The 21,841-nt window shown below is 51.6% G+C and overlaps 1 protein-coding gene and 1 long non-coding RNA gene across 7 annotated transcripts in view; one reads left to right on the plus strand and one right to left on the minus strand.

Annotated features, from left to right (window-relative positions):
• RUBCN (rubicon autophagy regulator) overlaps nt 1–21,841 on the plus strand; it is a 31,609-nt gene that overhangs the window by 224 nt on the left and 9,544 nt on the right. The window contains exons 1-14 of one of the 6 annotated variants that reach the window (XM_030493698.1): nt 4,500–4,609; nt 11,159–11,312; nt 13,021–13,104; nt 13,800–13,959; nt 14,142–14,248; nt 14,808–14,948; nt 15,160–15,316; nt 15,544–16,092; nt 16,684–16,728; nt 18,664–18,759; nt 18,936–19,051; nt 19,519–19,720; nt 20,092–20,193; nt 21,000–21,074. In XM_030493698.1, coding sequence (XP_030349558.1) covers nt 4,572–4,609; nt 11,159–11,312; nt 13,021–13,104; nt 13,800–13,959; nt 14,142–14,248; nt 14,808–14,948; nt 15,160–15,316; nt 15,544–16,092; nt 16,684–16,728; nt 18,664–18,759; nt 18,936–19,051; nt 19,519–19,720; nt 20,092–20,193; nt 21,000–21,074 — 2,026 coding nt within the window. In that variant the 5' untranslated portion in view covers nt 4,500–4,571. Of the gene's footprint in view, nt 1–4,499; nt 4,610–11,158; nt 11,313–13,020; nt 13,105–13,799; nt 13,960–14,141; nt 14,249–14,807; nt 14,949–15,159; nt 15,317–15,543; nt 16,093–16,683; nt 16,729–18,663; nt 18,760–18,935; nt 19,052–19,518; nt 19,721–20,091; nt 20,194–20,999; nt 21,075–21,841 lie in introns of those variants that run through there. The other 5 variants (XM_030493699.1, XM_030493703.1, XM_030493701.2 and 2 more) reach the window with 5 other exon arrangements.
• Nucleotides 2,043–4,355, minus strand: LOC115611194. Its single transcript, XR_003992502.1, has 2 exons — nt 4,250–4,355; nt 2,043–3,446 (listed from the first exon to the last, which is right to left on the minus strand). It is a non-coding gene; the product is annotated as an uncharacterized LOC115611194 (long non-coding RNA).

Here is a 21,841-nt window from a genome sequence, read left to right on the forward strand (position 1 = left end):
GCGATGGCCGGGTAGTCCGGAGGCCGCTTGCGAGAGGGCTTCTCCAGGGACAGCGGGTATCCGTGGAAACGGCGAACGCTGCCCTGCCACAGCGGAGGCCGCGGGCGCCAGAGGGCTGGCGGCGGGGAGGGTTCGGTGCGACCGGGGCCCAGGGCAGATATGCCACCAGGGCATGAAGTCAGGGGCTGGCCGGGTGCTAAGGTACTGCAGGGCAAGGGAAGGGCGCTCAGCCGAGTAGCTGAGCACAAGATGCCTTTGCCTGCCACCGCACTGCGATTAACACCCTGTGCAGGAAAGAGCAAAACCAGCACAGGCCAGTTTCTAGTAGAATTATGTTTCCAAACGTCAAACCGCAGGGTTCAAAACATGTTTCCGTTTCAAAATATCATGTCAGGCTTAAAATTACTTCTTAAACTCAGAACAGCATGGCTACTGACCTTTTGTTTTCTTTGGGTTCTTTTCAGGGTTATCTTCTTTTGCTTTTGGTCAGAATCACGATTCAGAAACTCAGAGAAATTAACTACTTGGTACTTTTTAGCAAGGAATCTAGTGAAGCCTTTCCTCCTCCCCTATATATCTGCATTCTTTGGCACTGAGTGTGTTGTTGGGTCAACAGCACACACATACCTACTGGTCAGCTGGCTGCTCCTCAATGAGCTGCAATACAGCTGAGATCTACCTCTTTTACAGAGGCTCTTACCTCCTTCGACACTGTTAAATTTAAGGGATGGCAATTAGCTTTGCAATCGCTACATCTTGCTCATAGCTGGCTGAAATTGGGCAGTGGGTTCCAGAGATAGTAAAGGAAAGAGCAGGTGTGCGACAACACAATTGCAGAGGCCGGACTTCCTTTGGCAGCCAGGCAGTAAATGCTGAGAGGAGGATCTGTAACGATTCTCCCCACTTGCAGCAGTCACCTGGCGTCTCTGCCCACATCTCCCCGCGTTTCCTCCTGGAGCCGTGCTGAGGCTGCCATTCAAAAGCCGACTGCCCTTGCCCTTCAGCAGGCTTTGCAACATGACCGAAGGACAGCTTGTTTTAGGGCTTGACTGACTGCCTCCAGTGCTGCACCTCCAGGGACTATATTGCAAATACCCTTGGGCGGGAATAAATATTTCCATACGCATGACTCTGTGCCGTAGGAACACTCCCACATTTCATTAACTGCCCGTGTACTCCACATGATCATTTGATAGAATAAATACTCTGTGGCAAATGCAAGTGCCCACCAGCAGCTCCCTGTGCGTGCAGTCTCCAGCACAGTTCTGTCACTCGCTGGGAGGCACCTGTGCCTAAATACCATGTAGGGCTTTATTCTTGACTGCAGAACTGGAGATCCTTCTTGGAGTACCATCATGAAAATTGAGAATGCAAGGAAAGAGCCGAGGCTTTCTGGCCACCGCTCTGTGCTGTGCCACAGACTGTTGACAAGGCTTTGCTTTCTCTGCTTATGCTCTTTATGCATCTCTTCCCTTTTAAAATAAGGCAAAGAAAAGGCTCTGGATGCTCCTCTTGCTGCTTTCTACTGCATAGAAGTGAATGGCTCAGTTATTGTCATAGGGCATCTATTGACACTAATCTTCAGCTAGTGAGAGATTTTCCCTTTCGAGCAGGAGGAGCTCGTGACCACAGTGCTGGAGGCATCTCATTTTCTTGTGTTCTCCATGTGCAGCATAAGTTCAGACATGGAGTCCTGGAGCCACAGATTTGGTAATTTATGCATTTTCCTCCAGATGACGAGTGGGATTTGATGACAAGTGATTGATGACAAGTGGGACTTGAGGTTCTTAAAGTCAGACCTCATTTCTAAAGCAAAGATGCTATCACCAGATTACCAATAAATACTAATAATAGAGCTGTCACAAGAGGTATTATTTTGAAAACATCAAATAAAATTCCTGCGATGCTATAGGGTACAGCTCCATCTGGTGACTGTGTCACATTGACAAGCAAATGCTCTGTTTACCCAAAACAAATACGCTAACTGCAAAGGTGGCAGATGTTGCCTGCCCTCGTGACAGGTGGAAATCAGACAAAATCCAGATTGTACCATATCCATGGGTTCCATTTATTATCCAGACAGGACACCAGCTGTCTGCTGCTCAGCACAATAGAAAAAAAAAGACAGAAGTTCTGATCCCGAAGAGTGTTTTCTTCTGCGTTGAAAATGGCTGAAATGCTGTGGGGATCATGAAGGCAACTGTGCAAACATCAGCTCTTGGTTTTCTGGCTCTCAGGACTGTGTCAGCATCCCGCCAAGCCACAAAGCTTCCATGTGGCACTGACAGTTATTGTCTCCTCAGAAAAAAGAGACTTCATGGCTTGGCTGCCTAGTAACCCCTGTTGTTACGGTACTTCATGGGGGAATTACAGACCAGATGTGACCTGAACATCCTGGCTGAAATTCCTGGGAGGAGGTAATAAAATTACCAAGCAGAAACCATGCCCAAAGAATCAGGTACTAAATGCACTCGTAGATTTACAGCCGGAGGGGACTGTCAAGTCCAAGCTGTATGTCCTCAGCTGTGGAACACCTGCATCGATCCCAGTCCGTGCTTCCCTAGGGGCACAGGCATTAACCCTCTGAAAAACAGCTTCTCATTCCTCACATGAAATTGTCTGGCATCTACCAGTAACTTCCAGTTCTGCCTTCCCTGTGAGGTACTTTTAATGAGTACAGAAATTACAGTGAGTTGATAACTGACTTTATGTCACCCAAATCTTCCCTGAACAGCAATCAGGTCTGCGAGATTCCAGATTTTGTTACTGTATGTATCCAAAAGGATACATACATGCTTTCATACATTTACAACTGTTGACCTCTACTGGCACTCCTCAAATTCTGCACTGGAGAGTGAGTCTCCAGTTCAACCTCAGCACAGTCCCAGAAGCACACATATCCCTGTGTGACTACAGGCTCTTTGTGACCAGGCTTATTCTTGATGGAATTATTTCTTATATGCTCTCTAAATTGACACAGGCATTGACAATAGCTAAGTGAGCAGTGTCTACAAGTAATGTGCAAAACAACATAATGAAGCAGGGGAAAAGGAGAGATTTTCCTGAAGAAAGGGAATTTGAAAATTGCTGTTAAGCAACATCCATGCTATTTCTGACTTGTATTTCTGACTAGGAGAATCTTGTAATTCCTGATTTAGGAGCTAAATGAGACCGGTCAGCTTCATCTGCATGCTCCACCAGGTGTGATCATCTACAATGATCACAATAGTCTTGATGACTTGATTTCCTCCACTGTTTTTACTGTGAGAGTTAACACATAGCCCGATGCCCTGACAGCAGACATGCCACGTACAGCCAGTGTTTTCCACCCATCCAACCAGTGCATGAACACTTCTGCATGCCTGACAACCAGCTGGAAGCTGTTGTTCTACACTTGTACACAATTACTATGGTCAGGGAGCCCTAGGCTCTTAATTAAGCACCTTCTGAAAAAAAACCCATTGTATTTTTTTTGCTGTTACTGCTTTTAGAATAGCAGTATAGAGCCCTATTGTTCCAAATGCTGCTGAAGTGCTGTACTGGTAAAACACAGAGAACGTGTCAGGTGAAGGGGTGTGTCTTCATGTACGCAGCATCAGTGAGCAGCACGTATTTATCGTTAGAAGTAACAGATATAGGACGTTTCCACTGTACAAATGACTACCTTTGGTTTCTGAGGCATCAAACATACCCGGAGACATAGCTGGCTTTTATCTCCTATAATAATTTGTCACTGTTCTCAAACTAATGGCAGCAGCATCACTTTTTCCAAGTTTCATTTCAATCTTCTTACAGGAAAGTACATATAATTCTGCAATATTTCTCACATCCTCTTTACTCTGGGTGACAGAACAGAAACCTCTGTTTCTCTGTCTCTGCTGGCACGTTCAGTGCATGAGCTGTCTCTCAGGGGCACCTTGTTTGTTTTTCTCGGCATCACAATTTCCTCATCACCTCCGATGCAGGGTTTGGCAAGCGGTTACCTCAGCAGTTACTGTGGTTTTACACTGTGGTGCAGCTGCACCCCAGTGCAAACGCTTTACTCGGAGGGCTGGTGGTAACCCGAGTGGCAACTCAACTTTTGCACGCTGACAGCAGCGTACCGCTGTGGGGACCCGCAGCAGCCACAGACTCACCCTGGGGGCACGACCCTGTATCTATAGAGGTGGAGGACGCCGGGGGCCCGCCCCGCTCAGCGCCAGCAGCCGTGCCTGACAGGAACCCGGAGCGCCCGCTGCTCCCTCCTCACCTAGTCACGCAGGGCGCTGGCTCACGGAGGCATGCTCTCTCTGGAGCCGGCGACAGCGCTGTCGCGGAGGACACCGAGGGCAGCGCGGAGCTCCGGGGCGATAAACAGAGACGGAGCTCCCCCCACGGCGGTGTGCCGCTGCCTCAGCACGGCCGCGCGCGCTGCATGCCGGGAGCTGTGGTCTTCCCGCCGCGCGAGGGGCGCCGGTCAGCCGCGGTGCATGCCGGGAGATGTAGTCCGCCGCAGGCGGGGCGGGCGCTGGCCCCCACGTGACGGTGACGCGGCGGCGGCGGGCGGCGGGCGGCGGGCGGCGGGCGGCGGGATGGAGGTCGGTCCCCGCGAGGGGCGCGCGGAGAGCAGGTGTGTCCGCGGCCGGGGGGCGGCACGTGCGCCTGTGTGACACGCGGCGGGGAGTGAGCGCGGCGGGAGCGGGGCCTGCGGCAACCCCCGGGGCAGGGGGGGTGAGGGGGGGTGGCTGCAGGGCGTGCCGCTGCCCCCGCCCGGCCCCGCCTGTGTCAGAGCCGCGCGTTGCGCTGACAGCCCGGCCCCGCTGCCGGGTGCTTCACAGCGCACCCCGCGACCAGCACACCGCTCAGCGCCCTGACCGGGCGGGCGTCTTGGCTGCGGGATGGAGTGTGGTCAGCGGGAAGAGGGAGGTGACCCTGCCCCTCTGCTCTGCTCTCGTGGGACCCCAGCTGGGGTACAGCGTCCAGCTCTGGAGCCCCCAACATAAGAAGGACGTGGACCTGTTGGAGCGAGCCCAGAGGATGACCATCAATATGATGAGAGGGTTGGAGCAGCTGTCCTGTGGAGACAGGCTGAGAGAGCTGGGTTGTTCAGCCTGGAGAAGAGAAGGCTCCAGGAGGACCTTAGAGCAGCTTCCAGTGCCTAAAGGGGCTGACAAGAAACCTGGAGAGGGGCTTTTTACAAGAGCATCTAGGGATAGGACAAGGGGAATGGCTTTAAACTGAAAGAGGGTAGACTTCAGGTAGACATTAGGAAAAAATTCTTCACTATGAGGGTGGTGAGACACTGCTACAGGTTGCCCAGAGAAGCTGTGGATGCTCCATCCCTAGCAGTGTTCAAGGCCAGGTTGGACAGAACTTTGCGCAACCTGGTCTAGTGGAAGGTGTCCCTGCCCATGGCAGGGGGTTGGAACTAGATGAGCTTTAAGGTCCCTTCCAACCCAATCCATTCTGTGATTCTATTGGCAGTGGTAGCCACAGATGTACGCCCTCAGTACATTGTGCTCTGTTTCTGATATGGAGGAGACAGCGACTCTCCATCAGCCATGGCCAAGACGGCAGCTGCCGAGCCTCTGCTTCACACGCCTTGTTTTAAGGGCGACGCCATCCCGCCCTGACTCTGTGCTGCTGTTCTGGCAGCTCTGCAGCTTGCTGCTTTCAGATTGTGTCTCATTACCCTCCTGGCAGGCGGCTGCATCGCCCCTTCTGGGTGCTGAAAAGAAATCTCTGGCTTCTCTCTATTTCTGAAGGCGAGGCCGTGCACCTGCACGTGGCTGGCTGCAAGAGCGGCTGTGCTGTGGTATCTTCACCTGTGTGGTCTTCATTCATGCTTTAGGCATGGTTTTTCTTGTTGGTATTTATAAAAGCAGCAGAGGTTGTTCCCTGGAGGTGTTTTGATGACAAGTCCTGTTTACTTCAGGGTTTTGCATGTCTTCAGCCTCTGCTTTGTGCTTCGGTTTTGCCCTGGTGCTCACAAGTGAAGCATGGATGTTGGGTGGAAAAGGGAGTGTTGGCTGGGGAGGAGAGAGCCACTGAAACTTGATATGAGAGAGAAGCATTCCTTATCTGAGGGGCTCAGCCAGCCTCTCTGTTCCTGCTAGCAATATCAGCCAGGAAAATGCTACTGGAGCTTTTAAAGCTACAGCACAGGTTTAGGGTGCCTTTTGATTTGCATGGTTTGAGCCATTCTTTCTCTTTAGCTAACGCTTCAGACCCAGCCAGTTCAGAAAGGTAAAAGAGTTGATTGCATTCACTTCTTCTTTTTTTTTCCAGAATTGTCTTTGTGCATTCTCTTGCCTTTGCAAGTGCAAATCCTGCACTACCAGACTCTACCATTGTGTTATTAATAGGGCTGAGCTGGTGCCACCCTCAGCACTCCCCTGGGGACATAGCAGACATCATCCGCTCTGGTGCTGGCACATGAGGGGGCCTGCTTGTGCTCCTGGCTATCACTGATGCGCTGGGGCAGATCCTGGCATGGGCTGTGCACAGCGTCGTTGTCCTTTGTGCAAATGGTTCAGCATTTTAATTCCTGGTGAGGTGCCATTTCACTATAGATCGTGGCTGTGACTGACAGCAGTAGGGTAGTGCTCACTGGATCCATCTTCCTGTGTATCACGGGAAACGCAGAAGCAGAAGTTATTTTGCTGAAGTCCATCCTTCTGCCAGCACAGGAGAGGAGAGCAAGGATTTTGTGCTAGCTTTTGCTGTTTCTCCTCCTATGCAGCAGTTCTGACATGCATCGGGGAGCAGGGGCTGTAATAGCAATGTCCATTGAGGTGCAGCAGGCAGGTTAGCTGGGCAGTGAGCAGGGCTCTTAGTGCTGTGGGTAGGTGGTGTGGAGGACGCAGCAGTGCTGGGGGGAGCAGAGGGGCCATTGTGCAGCTGGGCAGGTTGGCAGAGAGCTGCTGCCTTCAGCTCCCAGGGACGGCAGGGCCTGAGGAGAGGGTCCCTAAAGGGAACGAACCTGTACTGGGAGCAGTGGAGGAAGGTGAGTGGCTGGTCCCAGGGAGGTGGGCTGCCGTTGGGGTCTGCTCTGCCTGTTGCTGCCTCTGGCTGCCTGTGTGCTTGTTGCAGGCAGGTCCTGTGCAGATTGAAGCCTGATGGACAGTATCCTGGGTTCATGGTTTTGTGGTCATCTGCCTGTGGGAAGCTTCACCAGGACAAGCAGGTGAAACTATCTGCTGTGCTGGGAGAAGGCTAAAACCCACCTTTAATCCCTATTTTCTTCCCTCACCCTTTGCCGGTGAAGGGCAAGAGTACTCCAGCAAGCAGCAGCTCTGGGCTGCATTTGCTGGGGGAGCCTTTGGTGGTTGTGCCCCCTGTTTTATACTGACAAATGCTTTTAGCACCATTGCAAACCACCCTGTGTTTCGTTTCCCTGCCAGCCTGCTCAGCTATCCCACCCGGGCGCAGCAGGGCTGATCTGCCAGGCTGGCAGAGCTCTTCTGGCTTCCTCTGCCTTGTCAGGCACTCCCCACTGCTGCAGATGAATTGCATGAAACCTGCCTTTCTTTTAATGCCTTTCCCCAGCAGTGCCGAGCCTGCTGGAGCAGCAGGGGGGGAGCCCAGGGAAGGGGCTGCTGGTTGTCTGGGAGACCTGGGGATGGCGAGAACGGGAGCAGACTGTGCGCAGCAGTGGGTTATGCAGCGCCTTTGAGATCTGCAGGAGGAATCGACAGTCATCACGGGAATGTCCTTGGAGATCTGGTGGAAGTCCCTCCGTGACCTCAGCATCCTCAGCCTGACCTTTTCAGTATGCTAAGAGGGATCAAGAGGGTTCAAGCAGCTAACGTTAGCTGCCTCCTGCAGAACACAGACACACACACGTTGAGTGCTTTTTTTTATTATTTTTATTTTTTTAATACTAGATAGCTGTGTGATTCTGTTTTGGAAAGTAACTAGGGTTTGGTTTTGTTTTAAATGAAGAAGTTCACCTGAGTCAGCAGCATGGCTCCCTGCCTCTGCTGTGAGTCACCTTTGCTAGAGAAGCTTCTAGCCTTGCTGGCATGGAGGGGCTGAAAAAGCCTTGGGAGAGCAAGCAATGTTTCCCTCTTGTTGTCATCAGCAGTGGCATTAAACCATTTCTTGCTCCAAGGCTGTATTCTGTCTTTTTTCACTCCAGTGCAAAACGTTCAATTATACTGAACATGGTTCTTGATGGTGCGTTGATGTTGCTGTACCTGAAGGTAGAGTTTGTGGAGGTGAAGCAAGGAGACCCCGTGCCAAGTTTACAGATCTGGTGGTTAAAATTAGAGGCTGGATCAGAGATTGTTGTCTTTAAGGAAGGAGAGGGATGTGGCTGAGGTCTCACCGATGCTCCACCGGTGATGACCCCTGCAAACACCCTCAGCCATTCTGGCTTGGGCAACCAGGCTCTGCTAGAGCAGGAGAGCAGAAGCACATGTAGTTCTTGCAGGGGAAGCTCTGCTCCTGTATTGTGACCTCTCTGGGGCATGAAACCCCACTCACCTTGCCCTTCCGTAAGTTTGCATGATGTGATTATGAATTGGCCTTACCCCGTGTCAGGCTTTCTTTAGCACTAGCAAAGGGGAATTCTCTTTATTCAGGAAAGACCAAGCAGATTTCTTAATATTGCTCTGAACACCACCTGAAATGGGGAACTTCATGCCAGCTGGGCTCAGGCTTCCTCCATCCCTCCTGGCAGCTCAATTTCAGTCTCTGTCAGTGTGAGGGCAGCAAACCCTGCTGCTAATTTGGGGTTAACCCACAAGTCCAGTCAAAGTTGAAACGTGGTTAGCTGTGCTCTCTAGATTTCCCTGCCATATGCAGCCAACTATAAGGGTCTTCATTTCTTCAACCTTACATCACTGTATGCTTTCCAGCATGCACAGTGTTCCGGCCCAGAAACAGCTGAGGTTTCCATGTTAGTAGGGTCTTGTGCATCCAACTTGTGAACTGCTTTGGGCTAAGAAGTCCCATGGAATCCTTACTGTCTTACAGGGGTTTAATTCACTTTTGGTAGCTTCTGCACCACCTCTGCAAAGTTGCTTTCATTGTGCTGCTCATTCCCTATGTGCTTCTGAGTTCAATGTTTTAATATTTTGAGGTTATTTTGTTTAAGGATTGCTTAACCTTAGTTTCCCTGTGCTAGGAGGGAGCTGTGACTCCAGTCTGTTGGACCCTAGTTTTCTACCTCTGGGAAGATGCACAACTCCTTTAATGAGACAGTTCATTTGGAAAGGCACGTCTCTGCATGTCCTATCTCCACATCCTTGTGTGCATCGCCTGCTTTTTAGCATGAAATAGCACCGGAGGGAGTTCCCCTGACTCACTGACTTGGAAGATCAACAGCGTGGCTGAGCTTTCACTTGCATTTCCTAAATCTGAGTGTTAGAAATATCTTGGGGAGGAGCTGGTGAGGTTTTGAGCTCAGTGGCTGCAGATGCTTTTTGACCTGGGACTGGCGATGCTGCTCTGGGTGTCCGCAGTCCCCGATCGAAGAGCATCTGCATCCCTTAGGGCAGGGATGGGAAAAGCCCATAAATTTAGAAGAGCTGGTTCAGTTTTCTGTGTCTCCCCAAGTCGGATCTCCTTTAGGATAAGGAGATAAAATCTCCTTATCTCCTGAGATAAAGCCCTGTTGGTGCTTGTTAGTCTAAGTACATCATAAGCGTATACATACTTCCATACGCATTGCAGCTCTGGTTTGGAGCTCCTGTGTTGCCAGGGTGACAGGCTTTGCTGGTGGGATGGGTCGGCTTCTGTGTGATTTAAGTTTACACGGGCACGGAAAGTGGTGAGGTTGCCCTGGGGAGACCTTGTGAAGGGAGTGGGTAGGTAGCCTGAAGTAGAGCCAGTATTTGATGATCTGCTTGTTCATTTAATCAGTTTAGCAATAGTGATCAAGTCTCAAAAAGAGAATATTGGCAAGAAAAGCTTGGTTTTAAATACCAGGATTATGTTACTTTTTAGTATCCTTCTCTGTGCTGCAGAAGTGTGTAGCCCACACTTTCATCTACAATGAGAGCAGTTTTAAATAATGTTATTTTTTATTATATTTTCCCCCTTTTGCTTTGGAAATTCAGTTTGGTTTTGGGTGTGGGAGGGATTAACAGCTGAAACATTGGCTTGTTTCTTGCAAGATGAAAGGTTGGACTTTCATTGTAAGCTATCACCTTGGGTGCTTTTGTTACAAACCCTGCAGAGGCATATTTTTTGGTATTTACACTCCCATATAAACATTGCAACATTCCTGTTGCTTCTGAAAGAATGGCTTTTATCTGAATACATGTTTCTTCCAGCTACTGTTCCTCTGGCAACACAGTCAAGCAGCTTGAGCAGGGACCTCAGTCATCCAAAGCTTCCTTCCCCAAAGTTGCTTTTGCATAGGCAAATAATATTACCTCTCTGCACTGCCACTCCTGCTTTGTGGCTGATAATGGTGATTTCTTGCTGTACGGAGAGCAGCCGAGGTGGGTCATACCAATGAGAAATGCTGTGCAAACTCTTGAGTAGACCTGCAGTTTGCAGTTTGCTAATCTCTGTCCAAAACATGATGAATGCTTTTGTGAGAAAGTCAACTTGTGCGTACGGGAGCCAGGGGGCACCTGTACAGATGGAGATGCAAGTGAAGAGTTACCAGCCTTGGAGTGGAGCACCTCTGCATCCTGATGGTGCTGGAGTGCTTGGTGCGGTACACATTGCTCTCTGTAAGTGTGGCTGCAGTGTGGCCACTGTCTGCTGGATAGTGGAATCAACTAGGTTGGATAGGGCAGACATCATACTGTTGCCTTACAACTGCGGTACTCCTGATGGGCTGCTGCTCTGCACAGTTTCTGATAGAGCTTGTGAATGAAGCAAGCATGAGGCTGGCTGGAAAAATGTCCTTCAGCTTTGCTGGTATGTACCAAGCAAGTCACATATTGCAGGAGCCATCAGTCTTTGTTCTGGTTGCCTACTAAGACCATATAGGTGGTGGCTACCAGTCATCACAAGAATCATTATGATACGGCCTCTTGTCCACAAAGCATGCATGGGAGACCACAAGGAGGTGTAAAGTCTGTTAGCTCACCTTTGCTAGCTTCTGGACTACCAAAGGTTTCAGCCTGACCAGAGTCTCCTTGGAGATACCAATACCATGGTCCTGCTGTGAAGCTCCTCTTGCTGTATATCTGATGCAACTTGCTGTGTTCCTTTGCAGAAAGGAGCACTGGAAGCTACTAGGCAATCTGAAGACCACAGTGGAAGGTTTGGTGTCCACCAGCAACCCGAATGTCTGGTCCAAGTATGGCGGCTTGGAACGGCTCTGCAGAGACATGCACAGCATCCTCTACCATGGGCTCATCCATGACAAGGTAGGGCTCTGTCCTGCCAGCACTGCTGTCTGTCTGTAGCAGCTTTGGTGCCTGTCATGAGCAAGTGGGGCAGTCCTGTCTGCTGCAACTTGCTTCAGTGCTCCTAGCAAGGAGTGGGTACAATGCTTGTAGCAGTGTGGGAAATGGTTAAAGCTGGAACTGAGCTTGCCTGGCAAGTGCTGTGGTTGTCAGAGGGACCTGGGTGCGTGTTCTTTCTATCTCATCCACCTTCGACATAGTTTTTCTAAGTACCTGTGCACCCTGCGCTGAGGTCAGCCCCTCCCTCCTTTCCTCCTGCTGCAGCCAAGTGATAAAGTTGCATTTGCAATGAGTTGGGCCCATATTGTCTGCAATTGGATAACTTCCCAGCGAGGTCTGGCAAGAGAAACCTTGCATCTTTACTGTTTCTGGTTAGCTGTGTTAGTAACAGGAACTGGCAACCAAATCCTTGCTTTGTGTGAATGGGATCTCTTTCCAGGCTCTTGTGCCTTGCAGCTACTCACCCAGCCGTTCCCCCTTTCATGGCTGCTTGGAAGAGTTTCTCTTTCCTGCTTCTGTGCAGAGGCCTGAAGATCTCCCGTTCAGCTTACAATTACCAGCACAATTAATTTACAATGGAAGGTTGAAGCAAGTCTGCAGGGTGTGCCTGGGGGCAGGCTTCCCATCGAGTGGCTCTGCGGCCCAGAGGAATGGGACCTTCTTTGAGAGATCCACAGAGAGAAGCTACCTTTCATGTGTGAGGCATGCAGTGCTCCCTTCTGATAGTCGTGCTATTAATAGGCTTCAGGAAGCGTGATTTAAATTATTTATACTTGTCTGACTATTGGTAACAGTTCATGCCAGAGCTGCAAAGCAGGATCGTGTTGCCTTCCTCAATGCTTTTCAGGCAGGCAAAGGCAGCTCTTTCTCTTAGAAATGTCTCCCTTGCCTGGGCACCTGCAGCACCAGTCAAGCTATATTAGCTGCAAAGGGAGGCCCATAAAAATACAGCTTCCTAACAGCAGTTTTCTCATAGTTGCTGCAGCAAAACAATTCATTTTACTTATTATTTTATCAGCTTTTTTGAAAAAACCCATATGTACATGTTAAGAGAATTGCAAGAGGTTTTTAAACTTTTGAGTGAATTTTACTTATCTGTTCAAAAAAAACCCCTATTCAATCTAGAGGACTAAAATTGCCATGTTAGTTCTCTAGTCTTAAAAAAACAAAGCAACATCTCTACCCCCTCCAGACAAATAAACCACAAACCAGAATCTATTCCTCTGCCGCTTGTGAAAGAGGAAATAAAAATGGAAGGAAAAATATTCAGTCTTTTGGTGAGGAGAGATATTTTGGGGCTTTGTTTACACCCTATGGGGTGGTGATGGAAACAGCAACTCTGCTGCAGTTCCTCTTTAATGGCAAGAATAGCTAAGAACAAAATAATCCATTGTTTGAATAAAGCTGAGGCAAACAACAGCAAAGAGTTGGTAAAAGTGCAATGCCAAATTTCTTACCTGGGGTACTCAGCCATGCTGGTGTCGTCAGTGGTGGTTTGCACCAGAAAACAGCAATGGTTGCTAGTTTTGCTGGGATGTGTTTGCCCATTTTCTGGCTCATCTTGCCAGGTTTAGGGACTGAACTCTCATAGTAGCAAGGGGCTAATGGGAGATGTTGTCATTTAACTGGGACTTGGCTGGTGGTATCTAACTGTGCCTGTCCGGTGTAGGTGTGCTGCAGACAGAAGGATTACTGGCAGTTTGTGAAGGACATTCGCTGGCTGAGTCCCGGCTCTGCTCATCACCTGGAGAAGGTGGGTTCTGGTGGGGTGGCCTTGTGTGCCCAGCAGGGATGGGATTGGGCAGCTGGGCTGTGAGCCTCACTGCTGGGATAGCAGCACTTTGGCTGCGGGCCTGCTGGGGGTAAAGCAGCTCCATGGCTTGTGGAGGCTGAAGCAGCCGTGTGTTTGTGTACAAGCCACGTCCCAGGAACTCGGCGTGGCTCAGGCTGAGACAATCAGCTGCTTATTTCTCCCAGGCCAGTCTCCAACTCGGCTCGGCCGGGTACAGCGGGCATCACCAAGGGAACCGGCACAAGCAGCGCTTGTGTGTATGCAGGGGTGATTCATGTATCTGTGCAGATCTCTAACAGTCTAGCTCTTGAAGCTGCAGCAGCTCAGGCATTGCTGTAACCTTCCCAGTTAATGTGTCAACAAGAACATGACCGTCACCACTGGGGTCAGGTTGGATTTGGGAGTGTGGGGTCCCTTTGGGTCAGGGGCGAGGCACACGGGTGGGAGAGCATGCAAGAGAAATTCATATTGCTGGTGGCTATCAGAGGACTTTGGTCGCTGGCTGACCTTTGAAGCGTTGCTCCTACCTGGTGCTTTGCCTCCCTGGTGGCTGAGGAGCTGCTGAGACGTGTCCTCCTTCCCACTGACCAGTGAGCAGTGCTGCTCCCCTGCTTGCCTCTGCGTGCCTTAACCCTGTGCCTGGTGTCCCTTTCCAGTTCATCAGCCTGCAGGAGAGTGGCCATCCTGACCCTGAGGGCCCAGAGGACCAGGCCATTGCTCAGCTGTGGCTGCAGCACAGCCTGCAGTGCCACTGCCTGTCAGCGCAGCTGAGGCCGCTCCTGGGGAACCGGCAGTACATCAGGAAATTCTACGCAGGTAAAGAGAAATGGGCCTTTTCCTTCTTATTAAGAAAATATCTATCTTTCTATTAAGAAAATATCCAAGCCACATAGGAGTGAGGGGGGATGGCAGAAAAGGTGATTTGCATGTGAGGAACTGGCACTATCAAACCACACAGATGAGAGGGACTCCTCCAAGCAGCAGTTTTCTCTCCCCAGACACTGCCTTCCTGCTCAGTGACGCACACGTCACGGCCATGCTGCAGTGCCTGGAGGCTGTCGAGCAGAACAACCCCAGGCTTCTGGCTCAGATTGACACCTCCATGGTGAGTAGAGGTCCCGGCTTTTACATCTGGTTTTCCCCAAATGCTGGCTGACTGTGGCTGCTTGTGAGAGGTCTTATTTGGGCCACATGTAGCCCTTGGGCAAGGGGCTGGTCTTGGATGTAGCAAAAGGAGCTCCAAGAGGGAAGGAGAGCAGTGAACTGGTCCGTGCACTGCCTGTGTGAGCCTGGCAGGGGTTGGGGTGGTGAAGGAGGCTTTGTGGAGCCTGTAGTGGAGCACCTTGGTTCTGCCTGGCATTGAGGATTTGAGTATGAGGACCTATGGTTCCTTGTAAGAGGCACCTCTGAAGTCCTCTCCAATAGTCCCAGGCTTCAGGGCCAGTGAGCAGAGCTGCCTGGTTGTGAGGGACAGTCATCTGCCAAGGGGACAGGCAGCACTCCAGGACACCATTGCTGCTGGTGATGCCAGTGACCCCCTGTGCAGCCCCGCACCATCTGCCCCCTCCCCAGAGGATGGGAACAACAGCTGCTTTCTTTGCACAGAGCTCCCCAGAGGAGAGCAATTAATGAGGCTCCATTAAATGGGAGCTGTGTTCTTTCAGCTGGCCGGCACGTCACTGCCATCCCTGTGCGCATCAGGTCCTTCTGCTGGTACAAGAGAGATGTGTGACCACGATGCAGAAGGACATGAGAGCCGTCTGCCTGGGGCGCTGGGCTGCCTGGATCATTTCACTGAGAGCCTGGTAATTTCCCAACAGGAGCCTGCCACGTAACTACGAACAAAAAGCCTCTTCCCTTCTGCACCGCACCTCCCCATCCTCCTGCCGTCAGGTCTGCCGCATCCTTGCTGGCTGGTGACCAGGCACTAGGAAGTCGATTCCTTTCTGTTACTTCTCCTTTGATGTGTAAATGCCCTGTAAATCCTGATTTATTAATGATGCTACCTCTCTTCAGCTTACCAGGAGGAGTGATGGTCCACCTCTGGTGACCAAGAGTCAGAGCCTGACTGCCCTTCCCGCATCCCCATACATCCCTGCTGCAGGCTGCGTGCAGCAGCGCTGCTTTGGGTCCTTCTCCAGCCTCCACTCTCCAGCCTCCTCTGGCCTCTCAGGTAACGAGGGTGGGCTTGGAAGCTCAGGATAGACCCAGAAGAGACTTTGCCTTTTATTTCTGCTCTTGGATTCGTTATGGTGGATGGGTGCAAGAAGATGTCTGCCTGCAATGGGAGGGAGATCCCTGGTGGGAATGGGCCCATGGTGGGTGGACATGCTGGTATGAAGCCTTAGGGTGGTCTGCTTGTGCCGGGCTATGTGACATCTTGCTCCTGCCTCTGTCCAGACAGGAGATCAGCAAGCAACTCTGTCAGCTCCAGCGCCAGCCAGCCCCAGGAGTGCTGCCCGTCCACCCGGTCCTCCTCCTTCAGCGAGGGCAGGTCCCCTCTGGAGCAGCGCAGCTCTGTCACCCACTTCAATGTATCCTCACCCAAAGACCCCTTCTCTCCTGCCAGCGAGATGAGCTCCAGCACCACCAGCCAGAGTGAGGACACTTGGACGGGGAGTCAGGATGATCCACAGAGCGATGTTAATGATGGGCCAGAGTACCTGGCCATTGGGAACTCAGGGCGCCGGGGCCGAGCGTGCAGCAGTGCTAGCACCAACAGCACCAAGAGCAGTAGCTCTAAACTCTTCTCCTCCAGCAGCTCCCAGAAGCTGGACTCAGTCTCATCCCTGGGGGAGCAGGGGGCAAGCGGAGGGGGAAGCAGGGGCCTGAGCCTGTTGCGCCGGTCCAGCTTCTCGGAAGGACAGTCATCAGCTACACAGGGCGTCCTCAAGAAGAGCCACGTACGCTCACACTCTGACACCAACGTGGCTTCGGGGAAGTTGCACGGTAATGGGGCAGCTTTTCTGGGATGGCTTTGGGGTGTGGGAGACCCTGGTAACGGGAGGCTGATGCTGGCCACCCCTTTGACTCCATGGATCTGATTGATGAGGGGAACAGTGTGCAAGTGGTTGGTAAATTTGGTGTTTGCCCTTAGGCCTTACTTTCCTGCTCTGCACTAGAGTGATGGGCTGATGTTTTGCTTCCCAGAATGCCCCGGGCCAGTCTGTTATTGGTATTGGCAGCTTTTACCAAAAGCTTAGAAAATGCCAGCAATGCTGTGGCATTAACCATCCTGCTTCCCCACTGGCCCTGCCTGGCTGGGGCATGGGGCCATGGTTGGCAGGGCACTGGGCTGGGGCTTGGGCTCATCCTACTGGTAGGATGTCATCCTACTGGTAACCTGCTGGGTCCTCCTGTGCTCTTGAGGGGGTGAATGCATGGCGGGGGGGGGCAGGGGATTTGAGACTACAGCCAGTTTGTGGGAGTCTGTCCCACTGGTGCTGCCTTTGTGGGAGAAGTGGAGGTCCTTGCTGGGTAGTAACCAGTCTATCTCTGTTTTCTCTCTCTTAATGCTGCCCTCCTCCTCTGTCTGCCCAGGAGGCCTCAGGGATATCACCATTATAATAGAAGATCCAGTGGCAGGTTTGGGAGCCAGTATAACAGCCCTTCATTAGTGATCATTGCATCAAGTTCAGGATTTCCATCAATCCATTAGTGCTCATTTAGAAAACAAAAAAAAAATTTCTTTCTTCCCTGTGTCCCAGCTGATGCTTGGAAGCACAGTCAGGTTTATGCATGTAACCTGACTGAAGATCCTAACTTGGATTTTGGGAGCAGTGGGCCAGATCCAGAAGGGTGCCCAGCTCCCCTGCATGGTGTTATGGAGTGCTGGCCTCTAAGTCCCTGAGATGTGTCCCCTGCCCTTCCCTCAACCCCACTGCCCTGGGAGCCAGGAGAGGTTTCGTCTCCTACCTATCAAATAAGGGCTGGCAGCTAAGCAGGCTTGAACATCTTATTTTTCTTTTCCTTTAGTGGGTCTGAGGCGTGGGGAGGTTTGGTGTTGGCTGAGTTCAGCCACATCCCAGTCAGCTGTGTTTGCACCCACAGCCAGGACAGGACTCGCAACTGGTCTTCTGGGCTTGGGGCAGGTTTCCCCCAAGCAGAGGTGCTGGGGTGCTGCCATCCCTTTGCCCCACACGCAGAAAGAGTCAGCAGCTCCAAAAAATGTGCTGTTTTCTTTTGCACCCATTCAACAGTAGCGCTGGGTTTGTTGAGCTTACAGCTGGGTGCTGAGGGCTCTGTGGCTGCAAAGGCTGCTTCCTGGAGGTGGTGGGCATTCCGACAGATGTGTCCAGCCCTGTGTCCTGCTCCAGCAGAGGATTCTGAGCACTGCCTCACTTTACCCTTCAGCAGCAGGCTCTGTTGTACGTGGCATCCCCCAGGCTGGTGATCACAAGGTGGTTTCTTTGCTGGTTTTCAGCAGGGTTGAGATGCCTGCAGGATACTCTGCCAGGCTGCAGTGGTTAGCTATAAGAGTCTCCCACCCCAATGGGTCTCCTTTGTCACCCAGCCTGTGGGGTGGGTTGGTCCCAAGGCCCATCCTGGTGGCTGCCACTTCATGGTCTTTGCAGGGAGATGCTGATGTTGGTGGGCTCAGGAGCCTCCAGCCACATCAGGGTTATGGCACAAAGCTGGGAACAGAGGAGTAGGAGGTTGAGAGGATGGGGTTGCCCTTCTGTTTTGCTTGGTGTGTTGGGATGTCAGCTGATGCCTACCCTTATGTCCACACCCGTGTGCTCCTGACCTGCTCCAGTCAGGGTGTTTTCAGCCTCCCTCAGCAGTCCTAGGTCATCCAGCTGCTCTATCCAGGTCCTCCCTGAGGCTGTGGCTCTCCATAGAGCACCATCCATTGCTGGTCTCCAGTAACGCCAGCTCCTGACGGTCTCTGCCAGCTCAGCCTGGCAGGGAGTTGCACCACAAATGTGTGCACGGGGCAGTGCCCTGCCCACAGCCTCTGCAGGTCACCTTGAGCACTGCAGGTGACCAGGGAACCCAGGCTTCTAGTTGGGCAAGAGCGTGTCCTTCAGATGCCTCCTTCTAGTTGTTGAGGCTGTTTTGCAGGGCTGGGAGCCCCACAGATCCCTCAGCTGCTCAGGCTTCCTGTTTCTTGTGACTCAGTACCCTGGGGATAGCCCTTCCTTTCTGGGGATAGCCCTTCCTTTAGAGGTGCTCCAGCAGAAAGAAGGGGCTTGTAAGAGGCACTTGCTGGAGCCTGTTGTGTCCCCCAGCTCTGCTAGGGCGTAAAGAGAAGGTGGCTCCAGACCTGACTGCTCTGTGGCATCTCATGAGCATCTCACCTTCTTTCCGTCCCTCATCTTCTCCTGCCTGAAATGCCTTCTAGTTTTGTTCCCTCCTTGGCTTGCCCTAAGTCATGGCATGGAGCAGGAAGATGTCCCTCTGTGCTTTCCATTCATTTTTGCCTGCCCATGCAATGCTGAGCCCCTTTCATTTCACCCTGTGCAGTGGCGGGGCACCTCTGGGATACTGATGTGTGCCTGGTGTCATCTTCCCTTCCAGAGTCCCACGATGATCCAGGTGGAAGGAGAAGGCCAGTCTCTGCTTCTACGCAGAGCAGTGAACTGAACACACCCAGCTCGCTCTACATGGAGTATGGTGAGTAGAGCCACCCTCATCAGGGATGCGTGCTCCTGGTCAGGCTCCTTCATCAGCTGCGGTGGCCTCACCTTCTGGCACCTGCTTGTGGGATGCTGGTTGGGCACTGGCAGGGCTTGTTAGCAGGGCGATAACAGCAGGTCCCTCCCTAATACGTTTGTCTCTTGCTTTTCTAGACTCTGGACAGTACCTGAGCTCGGGGGAAGGGATGTTCAGAAGACCCTCAGAAGGGCAGTCCCTCATCAGCTACCTCTCTGAGCAGGACTTTGGCAGCTGTGCAGACCTGGAGAAGGTGAGGGAGGCAGCAGCAGCCGGTGCATTGGAGAAAGTATCTTACTGCAGGTTCAGTGACACTTTCCTCCGTGGGGAAGATAATGCCATAGTATTTCCTGTTATAGAGCTGTGCACAGAACTTCAAGGTTGAGTTCTGTGATGGTGCCTGGCAGCCGGGATCTGCCCATCCAGCATATACACAGCAGCTTTGCAACATGTTACGGCTCCTTAGGGACATGTGCTGACTGCCCAGAGTGGTTTTACTGCACAACTTCTTTGTAGGAGTATTGTGGTGTCCAAGAAGGCTTTAGTTTCTAGGTCCTCCTAGAAGAGTCAGGTTTTGTGTAGTTGACAGGGATTAAGGTCTTTCTACCATCCTCCATGAGTAATAAGTTCTTTGCTGTCACAGGTGGAGACAGGATTTTTACCATGTCTTCCTAGTTTCTCCATGCTACAGCCTTGAATGCTTTTGCTCTTGCCTTGCAGGAGAATGCCCACTTCAGCATCTCGGAGTCCCTGATCGCTGCCATTGAGCTGATGAAATGCAATATGATGAGCCGGCAGCTGGAGGAGGAGGAGGAAGACAGCGACAAGGAGATCCAGGAGCTTAAACAAAAGATTCGCATTCGGCGCCAGCAGATCCGCACCAGGCACCTGTTTCCTACCTGCCAGGGGATGGGCTCAGACAGTGCGTGATGTGTTTTGGGTTCATCAGCTAATGGGATGTGGGTTTTCTGTCCATTGCCTGACCTGATAGCATCCTGTCTTCCTGCCCCTTTGTGGGAAACAATCATATGGTTGTGAAGGTGCTGCAGAGATTTGTGAAACTCTGCTGTTACTGAAGACCATAATGGGACTAATACTATACATTGATAACACTTGTGTGCTGCTGGCACCGAGCTACGGATTGTAATTTGATTTCGAACCCATAGTGTTTTCCAACCTTGACTTCCATCCCTCCCTGCCCTGGCCATACCTGGCTATCAACTTCTCCCTTAGCTGTCAGTGACCCTTCAGACCACTTCCAGTGATGGCCTAGCTGTGTTGCATTTCTCCCAGGTCTTGTGGCGACAGACAGCGGGTCCCAGTTCAGCTCCCGTGGCTCCATGCGACTCTCTGACTCTGGCTCTGCAGAGGATGTGGAAGAGTACGAGATCCGAGGTAGGAGGGAATGGCTGTGTTGCTTATTGCATAGGGACAGATTTCCCCTTGACATGATTGTGCTGAGGTTGGTCCCGCTGAAGGAGAGCACATCCCTCTGACTTCCAGGATGACTTTTCCCAAACAAGTGGCTGAATTCTCAGCATGAGCAGAGCAACTAGTTTCCCTCATGTGGTGGCATGACTTTCCTTCAAAATCCTCTGTAACCTTCTAGCATTCAGTGCCTGTGGCTGGTAGGTTTCTGTTTCATTGCCTGGTCCACATAGCGGCTGTCACAGCTAGAGAGAGGTGGGAGAGCTGCCATCCCGCTCTCCTCAGCCCCAGGCAGAAGGAGCTGCAGCTCTGACTACTTACTCTTGGGTGGCAGTAGTGGGTGTTGGTCACATCCTGACCTACGATACCTTTGCTCTGCTCCTGGCAGCTTGGGTGGCTGAGCTTATTGACCACAGGAGACCTGCTGGGGTCCCTGGGTGTTCCTTTTCTTCAGAGCCTTGTTCATCCTCTGAGGTGGATGACTGACTTCTCAGCAGTACCTTCATCTCACTGACTTTAAAAAGGAGACAGAATCATAGAAGACGGAGCAGTCCAGTCTCCTGCTTAAACTTCTCGTCTCTTAACTGTGGATAGCAAAACTCTCCTTTCAGTCACTGAGGGCTAGATTTTGGGCTCAGTTTTGAAGCCCAAGGAGGGGCGTGTGAATTCAGTTCTGGGCTTCTCATGTGAGTGCTGCTCTTGTATTATGCCCTTTCTCTTTGGCCTGGCTGAAGCACTGAAGTCAACTGTTTCGTCATCACCGTGTTATACAGATGGTAACGATGGATCTAACCTGATTCAAATGTCCAAGAACGGCCTCTCAGTGTCAATGGCTTCCTTGTTCTCAGGTAGTACCCCGCAGAGCTCCCCTGCGGCACGTGTGTGTTTGTGCAAGCTGTGTGTGTGTGCATGTGCACACTGCTCAGAAATCTGCCTGACTTGGGGATTGTGAACAGTATCATCCAGACATCACCAAGAGAAGCTATGGCAGGATGATACAGCAGGATGGAGCAGAGAGGAGCTCTGCTGTGGGCTCCATCCCCCAGGGTGTTTTGCCATACAGTATTTCAGACATACCGAATAAGCCAGCTGTGGTGAAGACCTGTCTTGAGTGGGGTAGGGCTTGGCAGGGTGATGGCACAGCTTTGTAGCTCTGTAGCTGCTGAAGCTGAGCCTAAGCTGAATGAGAACAGAGTCCTCTACAGGTGCCTTGGGGAGCATTATCCTGCTTGACTTGGCAGGGGTGGTGTCCCGTAGCTCTGATCTGAACCACAGCTAAACCTTCCCATCCTGCTCAGATTTGACTTGGAGAAGAATCCTTCCAGAAAGAAGCCCTAGAAGGAGAAGTAGTGAGAGCAGGCAGGGCACAGGCAGTTTGTTCATGCTGGAGGCCCTGGGCACAGGATCACATGCAGCCAGGTCTTGCTTAGTGTTTTTATTGTTTACAGTACTACTTACCTAATCCTTCCAGTCTGCTGGATGCATTTGAATAACCTTCATGTGTTCCCTGTTTGCTTTAGCAAGGCAACAGCCTACGTGGGCTGCTGCTAATCCCTCCTGTCAGTTGTTTGGCACCAGCATGTTGCTCCTGCTGGAGATGCTGGTGCTCAGAGCT

This window comes from Strigops habroptila, chromosome 8 (assembly GCF_004027225.2).
Source record: "Strigops habroptila isolate Jane chromosome 8, bStrHab1.2.pri, whole genome shotgun sequence".
NCBI lineage: Eukaryota > Metazoa > Chordata > Aves > Psittaciformes > Psittacidae > Strigops > Strigops habroptila.